Source organism: Sciurus carolinensis, chromosome 3 (assembly GCF_902686445.1).
Source record: "Sciurus carolinensis chromosome 3, mSciCar1.2, whole genome shotgun sequence".
Taxonomy (NCBI): Eukaryota; Metazoa; Chordata; class Mammalia; order Rodentia; family Sciuridae; genus Sciurus; species Sciurus carolinensis.
Window position 1 is genome coordinate 51,140,514 of NC_062215.1, and position 13,805 is coordinate 51,154,318.

At 43.2% G+C, this 13,805-nt stretch overlaps 1 protein-coding gene across 3 annotated transcripts in view; it reads left to right on the top strand.

The window, feature by feature from the left end:
* Positions 1–5,726: 5,726 nt before the first annotated feature.
* Myh10 (myosin heavy chain 10) overlaps positions 5,727–13,805 on the top strand; it is a 141,136-nt gene continuing 133,057 nt past the window's right edge. Inside the window, exons 1-2 of one of the 3 annotated variants that reach the window (XM_047546634.1) lie at positions 5,727–6,027; positions 13,121–13,496. In XM_047546634.1, the coding sequence (XP_047402590.1) occupies positions 5,969–6,027; positions 13,121–13,496 (435 nt within the window). In that variant the 5' untranslated portion in view covers positions 5,727–5,968. Of the gene's footprint in view, positions 6,028–6,165; positions 6,295–13,120; positions 13,497–13,805 lie in introns of those variants that run through there. The other 2 variants (XM_047546635.1, XM_047546636.1) reach the window with 2 other exon arrangements.

Below are 13,805 nucleotides of genomic sequence, written 5' to 3' on the forward strand. Positions count from 1 at the left end.
AGTGTAACATTCTCCCTTTATGTGGTTATATGTGATTAAAAGAAATATGAATGTATTTTTCCATCTTAAACATGATGACAGAAAATTTTAAATTATATATTTGACTTGCATTGGTGAACTATGTTCTATTTCAACTGAACAGTGATGGTCTTGGAGGAGGATACAGAGATGGAGAAGAAAAAGTATAAGGACTTTTCACAGAGTGTTCATGAGTGTGTGCAGGGTGCAGGAAGGACTGTTTTTAGTACAGGAGGCCATGAGAGGAAAGAGGAAAGGAATCAATTTATAATGTGTCATGTATTGTGCTAGGCACTATAAATATCCCCATGCGCTATGGTAGGCATTTTAATATCTTCACACATTGGCTTGGCACTTTAAATATCTCATGCAATCCTTGCAATAGCAATCTCCTCAATCTGACCTTGTCTTTCCAGCCTCCCTTGTCTAAATCCATTCTCTCTCAGCTGGATTATTTGCTGCACAATCCAGTTAACTAGTCTCCCCCTAACCTTCTTCAACCCCTACTCTCCACTTTATAGCCAGAATGATCCTTCCAACAAACATACTTGAGCAAATTACTTGCCACATAAAAATTCTCCCACAGTCCCCCACTGTCCTCTGCCTAATATCTAAATTCCACTTTCTATTGCACAGGTATGAGGTCCCTGCCTACCTACCTCTATGCTTCCATATCTCACCATATCTTGACCTTCTTTAAAAGAATTTCCCTTCTCTCTTTGTCTGGTTTAACTTCTTAATCTTCAGATTTTATTTTCAACATTGCTTTAAGAAGACTTTCTGGAACGCCCTCCCCGCCCCTCCCCGCCTCCATTCTGGGTTGTGCCTTACTTGTCCTTGGATCTTGCTGTGCTTCCATGCTGCAGCATTTAGCATATTATATTACATTCTTGCAAACTTTTTGGATCAGCGGCCTCTGTGGGAACCTGCTAAAAGCCATAGATCTTCTCCCCAGAAAAAAGAGCACACAATAAATTTTATACATAATTTCAGAATCCCAAAAACCTCTTAGGGTTCCATGAACTCCAGATCAAAAGCTCTTGTTCTTTTAGAATTGTCTGCCTATTTGTTTATATTTCCCACTAGACTGCATGCTCCTTGAGGATAGAACCATGTCAATGTTATTATTGGCATTTCCTCAACACTGGCAGAGTCTCTGGACACAAAAGATAACCAAATAAGCATTTGTCATGGTATGGCTTTCTGTAAGACCTCAGAGTTGAGGATTATCAGGTGTAATCCATCCATCCTTCTTTTTCCCCTTCCTTCCTTTTTCTTTTCTTTTCTCCCCCCTCCTTTCTTTCTTTCTTTCTTTCTTTCTTCCTTTCTCTTTCCCTCCCTCTCCTTGTCTTTCTCTCTTGTTTCTTCTCCTCTTTTCTTTCTTTCTCTCTGGGTGCTGGAGCTAGAACTCAGGGCTTCATGCATACTAAGATGCACTCTACCACTGAACTATACTACCAATCTCAATTCTTTTAAAATAAGTCAACTCCATTGTAGCCGTTCCTACATGGTTGAGAGGAAATATTAAATTGGTAATTTTCCAGAACCTTTTCTTGTAGGTTTTTATCAGAACTCCAGAGCTTAAGTAGCCTAAGAAGATTCTGGAGGCTTCCTTCTTCCTCAATTCATTGGAGTCTCAGTTTTTACCATTCCTCCTTGTTTTAAGTTATCACATTTAAGCACTGATTTTTCACATTGGTCAGTATTGCCTGCTTGGATGATGAGATGGCCATCATAGTAGCCCAAGCTGTAGGGTCCTACCACTTCCAGGAATCATGCTCCAAGGGGCCCCTATCACCTGTCTCAGTGACTCGCAAACTTCCCATCACTTCACTACAATTAGGTAAACAACTCTTGAACTCAAAAACATTACCCTTCTTATCTTTATGGGATGATCTGATGTGAATACCCATCCCCGCCCCAACAGGTGTGACAAGGACTGAAAACTCTAATAAATGCCTATGAGTGCTGGGGATCTAACTCAGTGGTAGAGCACTTGTTTAGAATAAGCAAGAAGACCCTGGATTCCATTTCCAATGCTATTAAAAAAAAAAAAAAGTTAAAAAGGAAAAGGAAAAGGGAAAAAGAAAGCCAGGTAAATAATTTAGATGAATGAATCATTTCAGTTTTTTGTTGTTTTGTTGCAGTACTGGGGATTGTAGCCAGGCCCTTGTGCATGCTAGGCAAGTGCTCTATCACTGAGCTACCTCCCTAGCCCTATTTTAGAATTTTTTTTTTGAGATAGGGTCACAATAAATTGACCAGTTAGCCACAAACTTGGTATTCTTCTCCCTCAGCTTCCTGAATGGTTGAGATTATACGCATGCACTCTGTGCTGGGCTCAGGTCAGCTGTAAGAGATGGTAGGGAATGCAGGTGACTGAGGCATCCTAAGGAGCAATGCTTTGTCCAAAAATGAGCAGCAGCTCAGGCACCAAGACATGGTTGCTGCATTTCCAGATCTTCCAGTTTTTTAAGGGAAGGTGGAAATCTGGGTTTTCATGGGGTAGTTTTTTTTTCTTTATTTTTAAAAATAACTTTATTGAGGCATATTTGCATACTTATATAATTCAAAGCGTACAATTCAATTATTTTTTTTAGTAAATTTACCAAATTGTGCAATCATCACCATAAACCAGTGTTAGGACATTTTCATCACCCCAATTAGATCCATCATGTACATTTACTGTCAATTCCTGAGTTGTCCCTCCTTCATGATCCCAGTTGTTGCCCCAGGCAATTGCCATTCTGCTTTCTGTCTTTGTAGCTTTTGCCTTTTATGGCTATTTCATATAGATGGAATGATTCAATATGTGGTCTCTTATGTCTGACTTCTTTCATTGAGCCTAATGTTTCCAAGGTCCTTCCATGTCAAATACACCCATTGTTTGTTCCTTTTTATTGCTGAATGGCACTCTATTGTATGGATCTACCACTTTTGTCTATAAATTCATCTGTTTATAGACATCTATCTTCTAATGCTGCCACAAACATTTCTGGGCAAGTCTTTGTGTCCATATAAGTTTTCTTTCTTTCTTTTATTCTTTTTTTTTTTTTGAGGTGCTGGGGGTTGAACTCAGGGCTTTATGCTTGCGAGGCAAGTACTCTACCAACTGAGCTATATCCCCAGCCCTCTTTTATTTTTGATGCATAACTAAGGGTAGAATTGTGGGATCATATGGGAAATTTGTATTTAATCTTTTCATATTATTATGGGCCAAAAGCAAACAAGATGTTTAACTTTTTAAGAAACTGCCTAGTAATTAAAAAAAAAAAAAACCTGCTTAGTTTCAAAACTGCACTATTTTACATTTCCACTAGTAACGACTGAGGGTTCCCATTTTTCTACATCCTGCCCAACCTTTGCTATTGTTGCTCTTTTTTGATTACAGTCATTTTTATGGGTGTGAAGTGGGATCTCATTGTGGTTTTGATTTGTACTTCCTTAATAGCTAATGATATTGGATAGTTCTTAATTTTAAATGTTGGAATTCATTCAAATTTTTAAAATACTGTGTATCAGTTCTGTACAGATGGAACAAAACAAGTTCATAAGCTGGAACTGCCCTGAGGGAATGAGTTTGGACTTCTGACCTAAACCCTGCAAAACAATGGTTTGTGAACTTTTGCTCTGGGGGTAAAAGCAGCCTAGACTACCAGGGAAAATGACTATGGAGAAAGATGGGAAGGATCTCTCTCTCTTTTGTAATAAACTTATACACGAGAAAAAGGCAATTTTGATTTATTTATTCATAATGTCACATTTTTTCCAGTATCATCATTACATATTTGTTGAATATATAATGTTGATACATATTTGTATCTTCTTTTTAGAGATGAGGGGAAATAATTTGTCAAAGGTTGAACACTTAGGAAGTGGCAGAGTTGAATTCAATCCTAGGTTTACCTGATCCTAGATTTTGTGTTATCCTTAACGGAGTTATAGCAGATTCGGAGATGAAGCTACAAGGTGGGTTGGAATCATATGACCCTTTCTGGGATGGATGGTAGATATGGTGGGCTAGGTGTGGGGAGTAAGGTAGAAATGGGAAGCAAAGAGCTTTTAAGACTGGTTTCATCGACAGATAAAGGGAATAGGAAGAGAGAGTTTGGGTGGTGGGTCACAGTGCAGCTAGGAAGAAAATAGGTTGGGATTTACTACTTTCGTAGTTTCCCTTCCATTCAGGTAGAGCTGTGTAGCAGACTAGAAAATGGGCCTTACTGCTGGAGAGATGCCAGAACTAGAGATACAGTTAGGGTCCTTTTCTTTATTATTGATATCTCATCAAGACTACTGTTTTTGTGAGGTTTAATTCTGGTGAACTTTTTGCCCTCCTCTTCTGATAGTCCACTGAATTTGTTTAAAAATAATGAGAAACCATGGACCTAGTGGTACACAGGGCTACTTGTGTGTGGATACTCTAAGCATGGAGTATTGCATTCAAATAATGTCTGGGCTGCCTGACAAAGACTTCAGATCTTACAAGTGGAGTCTTAGGTCTTCTCTAACATATGTAAAAATTCAGAAGAGGACTATTATCCACATATTTTGTACAGTTAACTTATCTTCCATGTGCAGATCACATTAAGAAGGACAGAATTCTTCATGGGGTCAAGTAACAAGGCACCTGGGGGTGGTGGGGGACAGCAACCCCAGTAGCCAGGTGGGGGTGAGGACAGATGATGACAAAGGACAATGCAGAGTTTGATTCCCACTTCCCCAGGAAGGGTTCTGCACTCAGTTGCCTTAGTTTTCTCTGAATTCCAACATTTCCTTATCACTTCCTGCCTTGTTTGGGTTGTTTTGTTCACTTTTTTTTACCAGATTAGAAGTTTCCTAGGCACTTACATCATATGTATTTAAATGCACCCATATATCCAATATTAAATAACTACATCTTGTTGCAATTTTTTTGAAAAAGCTATTGTCATTTTTCAGTTTTTGTAGGAATAATTTTGTTCTTATGATTTAAACTTTATTATATTTGTACACATATAGTTAATAAAGAATTGTGTTGTTGCCTAGATTCTGCAGACATTTCATTAACTATTAACTTTGATTTTCCAGTTTCTTTTGCTTATTTTGGAGCGCACCACCCCAGACGTTTTCTCGGGCCCTGAGACAGCCCATAAGTCCTAGGGAATATGACAGCCTTACAGGAATCCTGCGAAACCCTCACACCACTCTCACATAGGGAGCTCTACTTGATAAATGAATGGACGAATGAATGAATAAGGTGAATGAAGTCTTTTTCCCAAGTCTTCTCTCCAAGGCCTGTTTGCTTCTCATTCTTCTGGAATCTCAGCATTGCCTAGAGACTGGGCTGGGAGGCCCCTCCCCTCGCTAACACCAAAACTGCGGCAACCGAGGAAGGTGTCCCGGCACTGGGAGATTAGTCGGCCAGAGCAGCGCCAGCTTGGGGGTCCCAGGTCGTGACAGTGTTTAACAGTGCAGTCTGCAGCGAGGCCCAGGTAGGGCCCTTGCGCATAGGCGGAGCTGCACCCCTCCCCCACTGCAGGTGAGCCGCAGAGCCTCGGCCCCCACCCCCGCGCCGCCCTGGGGTGACGTCAAGCCTCAGGACCGCGCTCGGGCCCCGCCCCTGCCGGCAGTGCCCCGGGCCCACGACTCCGCGGTGAAAGCTCATTCTGCCGCGGGACACTAGGCTGCGGCAAGCCCAGGGAGTGGCCAGGTGCTCCAGTGAGCTGCAGCGGCTACCCGACTCGTCCTCTAGTCGGAGCTGGGGACCCCTGCTGCGGCGCACCTGCCCCACGGTCCGCACAGTCCGGGCCAGCGTTGCGCGCCGGCTCCTACACGATCGGTACTCGCTGCCTTGCGGGATAGCTGAGAGCCCAGCCAGCCTCAGCTGTCCATCTTCACCCGAGCCAGCCAATCGCCCGCCACTGCCCCGACCGCACCTCCCGGAATCTCTGATGGGCATGAGGACCAGCCTATGAGATTGGGGCCCTGTGGGCCTGGGCCGGGAGCGGGAGCCAATGAGCAGCAGTCCAGGTGGGTGGAGGGAGCCGGACTCTGGAAGGTAGCTTCGTTCGGGTTGCTAACGTCTTCTCTAGGAGATGGGCGCGCAAACGGACCAGTGGGTCTGGGGGCGGCGGTGATGGGCGTGGAGATGGCCCAATGAGGGTGGGAGTGGGTGGGGCAGCCGCTAGCAGCAGTGCTAAAGGAGCCCGGCGGAGGCAGCGGTGGGTTTGGGACTGAGGCGCCGGATCTGTGGTCGCGGCTGGGGACGTGCGCCGGCGCCACCATCTTCGGCTGAAGGTGAGAGGCTGCCCGGGTCCGAGTGTGGCGGTTCTGGGCAGGTTCGTGGGGGCAGAGAAGGATTCTGGGCTGGGAGGACCGGGCGGCTTTGGAGCACAGGAACCAAGCTGAAGCGGGAGCTGGGGAAAGCAGAAGGGGCTCTGGGCGGGAGGGTTTATGCTGAGGAGACCTTCGGTTCGTGTGAGCAAGGACCTGGGCAGGGAGTGGGTAAGCAGACCCCAGTGGATGGAAATGTAGAGAACCCTGGAGGTTCGGGGAATGGGGTCCTTAGAGTAAGACCTTTGCAGGGATCAGGGCCCGGGTGTACGAGAGGGCGACCCCTGGGGGGCTGAGGATGGAGATTTGGGGGCGGGGATGTGGGGACCAGGTTTTCGGTGTGTGGGATCCCTGGCGGCGTGGAGTTGGAATTCTGATGTCCTGGCGGGGGTCCCGGTGTGCCCTGCGAGTCTGTGTCTACCTCCAGGGAGAGGACAGTGTCCTGCTGTGGCGTGATCGCGATGCCCAGGGGCGCTGGACAGGAAGGACCCCTGGGTGGGTTAGGCCGGGCCGGGCTCTCCGGGAGCGGTGGAGGAGTTCGCCGAGGGCTCAGAAGGCAAGCGCCGGCCCTGTGAGGTGGAGGAACCGGAGGGCAGAGGCTTTGCGGAGCCCGGAGAGCGCGCGACGGGTGTGGAGCTCCCGAGCCGGCTGCGGTCGCGGGGAGGGTCGCACTCTGCGGGCGCTGGGAAAGAAGGGTGGGAAGCGGCGGCTTGCCGCGCGCTCTATGGGACCGCCAGGGCCAGGGGTGGACGCCCGGCGAGGCCCGCGCGATTTGGGGGGGCGAGGCGGGAAATGTGGCGGGGGCGCGCTGCAGCAGGGCGGCCGGGGGGAGGGTCAGCCCTTGCCTCGGGATCCCTTTATTGTGTAAGTGATCTGGGAATGGCTCGCTGCAGAGTCTCTTCCTTGCCTTCTGCAGTTGGGGGTCACACCCTGATCCCATAAAATCAGACTGGAAATAGGTCGGAGGGAAGTTGAAGCTGCGGAGTTGGTCCTAGCATTGGCCGGGGCTTTGTGGGCCTGAGGTGGGCGGATGCGGCCCAGAGACCTGGGAGGCCCCCAGCCAGGCCTGCCTGCACTGGGGCCTTAGAAAAGAGGTTGGCGACTCGGCGGGTCTGACCCCGGCTGGTGAGGTTTGGGTAACGTGGCTTCTGCCTACGACCGTTAGTTATCTCTGTGTCTTAGGGCCTCTGCAGCTCCCTTCAAGATCACTGCGGTGGATGGAAGGGGGTGGGGTGGACTGGGGTGGGGTAGGGGAAAGCAGGCGGGGTAGATCCAGACTGCAGATGAAACAAAGACTGCTGTTTTCGCAGAATAATATAATACTAAATATAATACTTTGACTTTGCTGAGATTTTGTTTTTTTTATCATTGAAACTGAGGATTTCTTGAGTCCGGTTTAATTATTCTTGATAGTATCTCACTCTGGAAAACTTTATAATTTGTTCATTGTTTTATCTCCATCAATCTGCTTCTATTAATTATTCTTGTAGTCCCATGCTTTTGATGTTTTTAGTATGCCCTGTCTCCGGTTCTGGAAAAGTGGCCATTTTATGCATCTCCTCACTTCTGCATCTTAAATTCACTTCTTCCATGTCCTTATCTAGAGAAAGCATATGGTATAATTGTGTGATATAGCATAAGCTTTTGCAGCAAAAGGATGTGGCCTGGGAGAGCCTGGCTGTTTGTTTGGGCTCTTTAGGGAAATCGTTACAATGAAGAGACTGAATGGAAGGTGAGATGGAGGAAAATTTGAAGGGCACGTTGTAGGGTGGAAGACTGTAGCTTCACTGGTGTATGTACTTTGTTATCACATATGAGGAATTAAAATTCCTGGTTTTCGATCAAAGGTTTGGAAATATTTAACACAGTATAAAGCTATCAGTTGGAAGATGGTGCAGGCCATAAATAGCAATAGTGGTCTTCTGCCTTTGGTTTGTGATCATTTGTTTAAGCAGAGTTTTGATAAATTAACAGACTTGCACAGTCCAGTAATGTAACTGACCTCAGTAGTACCTAGCCTTACACAAAGTGGGGCAGTTCTGTTTTAGTTTGTTTTACAAGGATGCTATATCCTGGATAACTTATCCATCATTTTAAGTTTGCTTTTCTCTTTGCAAGCTATTCATAAAATTGAATTGCTTTCCTCTGTCCACACTACTGAGGGATACTGGGGGGCAATTGAGAAGTTAGTTGGGTGGCATTTCTTTGGAAGTAAAAAATGACTTGGGTGGGTGGAGCCCCAGGGGTGTGTGTATGTTTAAAACCAGTGATGGAGATGGAAACTATGGTTCTGTAGTTCCCAGATAAAATGTGTAGTATTATTTAATTCATACACAGATAAATGATTTAATTTTAATTAGGCAGTTAGTTCAAATGACACCAAGATAAACTTCCAGATTATCTTTGTGTTTGCTGCGAAGGTGCTTGTTTATTTCTTTTCCCCCTAAATATGGACATTTTTTTTTCCATAAAATATGAAACCTTGGCCAGATTGTGCTAGTGTGTTCATTGACTAAGCCTCTAGTTTTTAAGCCATAATTAGTAGGAATTTTTTTTTTTTAACGTAGTCAGGTAACATAGAGTATACTACATGCCCTTCACAATTTCCTCCCTCACACCTTCCATCACTGTAGCCTTCATGCTGGACCTGAACTCTATAGACTTTATCCCAAGTCTAGCTGTGTGACCTTGGACCAGTTATTGGCTTTCTCTGTACCTCAGATTCCTCAACTGTGAAATGGAGATTTTAATGGTACCTACACCATAGCACCGTTGTGAGGATTAACGGTTGATATATGTAAACTACTTAGAGTAGTACCTGGACATAATAAGGAATATACAACATAATTAAGGATATATGCAATATAAACTATTTTAAAAATTGTAGTATTATAGCAAGGCAAAACTTTTGGGAGTGATAGATTGTTAAATACCAGTATTATTCAGATCTGGTACCAGATTTACAGTATAGTGAAATAATATATTTGGTAGTCACAAGTGAAGAGTTAAACTGAACAAGACATCTTCAGTGGCCTCATGAACCCTGCAATTAAACAACAGTATGAGCACCTACTACCTGCTAGGCCTTTTGGTGCAATGCAAGGCAGGGCAAGGAGACTTGCCAGAAGAACAGTACAAAATGTTAGGAAAAGGAGAGGATTAAATTGCCAGATTGACCTGAAAAGAACTTCTGAAAGGGTGGCATTTGGGTCAGGAGTGGAAGGAATAGTAGGTTTGTGGTTTCGAAGAAGTTGAAGCTCACTATGAGGGTGGGGACCTTTCATGTAAGGTTGATCAATAGGTGTAGGGACTCTGTTATGTACCAGGGGCTAGGCTCAGGGCTTAGGATTCAGCAGGGAACAGGTGGCCATTCCCACAGTGTTCAGTTATAGAAAAAGCTGAAAAAAATGCAAAGTAATTTGTAATTCTACTATACAATAAGACCCAATGAACATTTATTCCATTAAAAAAATAGATATGTATATATAATTTTCTCCCATGAAATTGGGAGCATGTTTATGAGTATACTTTTGTGATCTATTGATTTTCTTATATTAAATTATAAGCATTCTACACCTAGAAAAAGTACTGATGAGTTTTAAATGTCCCGATTTGATAAAATAATTTTATATAATTCATTTTTTTCTACACCTGCTCTAGAAATGACCTGTTCTAGAAATGATCTGTAAAGTTATTCTAATTTCTAGCTACCTACAGATAAGCATGTAATTATATACCCAAGATAAATCAAAAGAAATGTGTACATGCCTATTGTCAGCAAGATGATTTCCTAAGTGCTATATAGAATATACAGTTAATACTGAACAAGAATCATAAGAGTAACTTATTATCATATTTTGTTGTAGTTGGATATTTTTTCTTTTAATAGATTCTGTGCTTCCAAAAGGTACAGTGTCTGTCCTATTATTTGTCCTCAAATTCACCTCAGATGATTTTTTACCAGTATGCAGTGTTTAAGTTGGAAAGACTTGTTAATAGTTATATGATCCCAGTCCCTAGGGGTAATGGGAGTAATTTTTTTATTTTTATTTTTATTTTTTTCATTTGCAATGCTGGGGTTCAGTTCACCACTGAGCTACATCCCCAGTCTTTTTTATCTTTTATTTTGAGATACGGTCTTGCTAAGTTGTCGAGGCTGACCTCAAACTCTGTGATCCTCCTGCCTCAGCCTGAGTTGCTGGGATTGCAGGTGTGCCTCTTCCCCCAGCAGTAATGGGCTTTTGAAACCATTTTTCATGATGTACATGTACCCATGAATATTTTTTGTGCTGTCCTCTTCCCACGTGACACGTGGATGCCTCAGAAGGCAAACGTAAGTTTAGTTATACAACATATAAGCAATTTTATTTGTAGAAATTACATATTTTGTAGAATTACATATTTTGTAATTTTGGGGGAGGGGTTCGCTTTGTTTTGTGATTTTTGTTTTATCCAAGTCTATAACCTTCAGTAGCATATTTTTTAAATCATGTTATGAATGAGTCTAGAACATTGGTTTTTAGCCTGCCTTTCTTCCCTGGTCTACCTGCTAGTAACAATGACTCACTATGGCAGCCAGAAAACTAGAGCAGAGGTTGTCAAGTGTGTCCCGTGACAGGCGGCATCAGCAGCACCTTCTGGGAACTTGTTAGGAATGCAGATTCTTGGGCTTCACCTTATATCTACTGAATCAGAAACTCTGGGGATGGAGCCCAATAGAGTCTGTGTGTGCGTGTGTGCGCGTGTGTGTGTGTGTGTGTGTGTGTGTGTATGTGTGTGTTGGAGTACTGGAGATTGAACCCAGGGCCTCTTGCATGCTAGCCAAGTACTCTTATCACTGAGCTACATCCCAGCTGTAATCTGTGTATGTTAAGAAACCTTCCCAATATTACCTATGAGTGCTAAAGTTTGAGACTCATTAACAGAGCATGGGCATTTGTAATGAATTACATTGTAATAAATTTTTGAACAATCATAGCTAATTGATTAAAAAATAATAAATTATTATTAGGGGTTAAATGGCTAGTACCTTTCCATTGTCAGTGATTTATTCTTAAGGACGTAGCAGTCCCTTTGAGAATCTAAAGAAAGTTATGGATGTTCTTAAGACAACCTACTATGTACACCCTTAAGTGTACATCATGTTTATACCTGAATTTCTGTGATTTCATGGAACTTGAAATTCATCTATGGACTTAACTTTAAGAACTTTTCAACAACTTTGGACAACCTTATGATTTTCCTTGCAACCTGTAAAAGATGCCTTATGTTGATCCGCTTGCCTGCAAAGAACCCCCAACATTTCTGGAGGGCAGGATGGGGGAAAGTTGAGGGGATTTGGTAGAGTAAAAGTCCATACTTTGTTGGCTTTTTGTTTGATTTAGATGAAACCACAGAAACTGTACCTGTGAAGTTATAATAACCTGGAATTTGTGGAGTAATAGCAAAAAATGTTCCAGATAGTATCAGATTCTAAAAAGATGCTGTCAGGCAGGAATGACAAGTGACGTCAGAAAAGCAAATGATAAGGACATAAAATGCTGTCATTTGATCCAAAAAGTCAATTGCACAAGTAGAGGAAGAGATGTAGCTAATAGCAATGTGTGTAGAGCTCTCACTGGTAGCTTCTTAGGAGCCAACTGTCCATGGATGCTCAAGAAACCATTAGGTCTTGAGCTACATTAATTGACAAAGTCACAGAACCAGTCCTTTTCTCAAGGTGGCTGAAGTTGTGAATGATTCTTTTTCTTCTGCATTGATCAGATGGTATCTGGAATGTGATGTTTACTTCTGGGCCACACTCTGTAAAGGGAAGATGTGGACACATTGGAGTCTATCTAGAGATAAGAGATCAGGGAAGGAGTCTTTTCCCTGACCCATCCCTTTTTTGGGGGAACAGAGATTGAACCTAGGGATGCTCTACCATTGAGCTGCATCCTCAGCCCTTTTTATTTTTATTTTGAGGCAGGGTCTTGCTAAGCTGCCCAGTCTGTCCTTGAACTTGAGATCCTCCTGCCTCAGCATCCTGAGTAGATTATGGGCCTACGCCCTGCTAGCAGGAGTCTTGATGAATGATGGAATGCTGATGCTGAGATGGAGGAGTGAGAGCAGCTGTAGGAAGGGAGTGGAGGCCTGGATAGCTGTCACCACCATATACTTGAAAGGCCATCGTGAGAAACCAAGTTTCACTTGTCTTCTTTGGCCCCATTTAATCACATTAAGACCACATGGGGCCATAGGAAAGCTGTACGGGGACTGATGTGGGTTATTTATGAAGGGCTTTGAGCTGTTTGAAGATGGCCTGGAAGGCATGCTTTCTTTGATTGTTTTCTCTCTGGCATCATCATATGTTTTTGTAGCTATATCCCTGTGGTCACACTAATTCCAGAACCACTCTGTGGACCTTTTATTATGCATCTTTGTTTTCTTTTTCTTTTTTTCTCCTTTCCCTTCTTAACTCCCTGTTTAATTTGTGGTGAGGGCGAAAGAGTTGCTGGAGAGAAAAAAAGGTCATCCTGGAATTTTGCTTTTTTCTTCTGCCTGCTTTTCAGCCCTTGGTAACTCAGGGCAGATCTTGAGTGGTCGTCAGACATCCAGAGGCATAATTAGTGGTTACCTCTGAAATTTACCTTGGAAATGCAGTTACTGTGGCTGTGAAGAGGAATACCCCAGCTCTTGAACTCAGAGTTTATACTTCATGTTTACTTAAAGTTTTGTTTTTAAAAAAAACATTTGTAAATTATTTCACATTTTGTAAACATCTAATTTTGCCCTTCTTCTCTTCTCTTAGAGGCAATTGCTCTTGGATCCTTCTGTTTACAATGGCACAGAGAACTGGACTGGAGGATCCAGAGAGGTATCTCTTTGTGGACAGGGCTGTCATCTACAACCCTGCCACTCAAGCTGATTGGACAGCTAAGAAGCTAGTGTGGATTCCATCTGAACGCCATGGTTTTGAGGCAGCTAGTATCAAAGAAGAACGGGGAGATGAAGTTATGGTGGAGTTGGCAGAGAACGGGAAGAAGGCAATGGTCAACAAAGATGACATTCAGAAGATGAACCCACCTAAGTTTTCCAAGGTGGAGGATATGGCGGAATTGACATGCTTGAATGAGGCTTCTGTTTTACATAATCTGAAGGACCGCTACTATTCAGGACTTATCTACGTGAGTATTTCTTCCAAATAATCATGGGAAGTAGTGATTGGGAATTAATGTAAATCACCCATCTTGTCATAATCAAAGGAAAATGAGGAATACTCTGTTTAGTTTTGCTATTGCTGTTAAACACAGAAAGATTGTCTCCTGCTTACCCGAGTCTTGCTTTCCTTTAAACTTAGCATGCTAAATTTAAATAATCCAGTCTGCAATTAGATATAATAAAACATTTGAAGACTTTTATTAATGTGGTGCTCTAAAGCACAATAAGATGAGAGAGAGCATGTGGGAGAAAGAATAGGTAATGAGTGCATTACA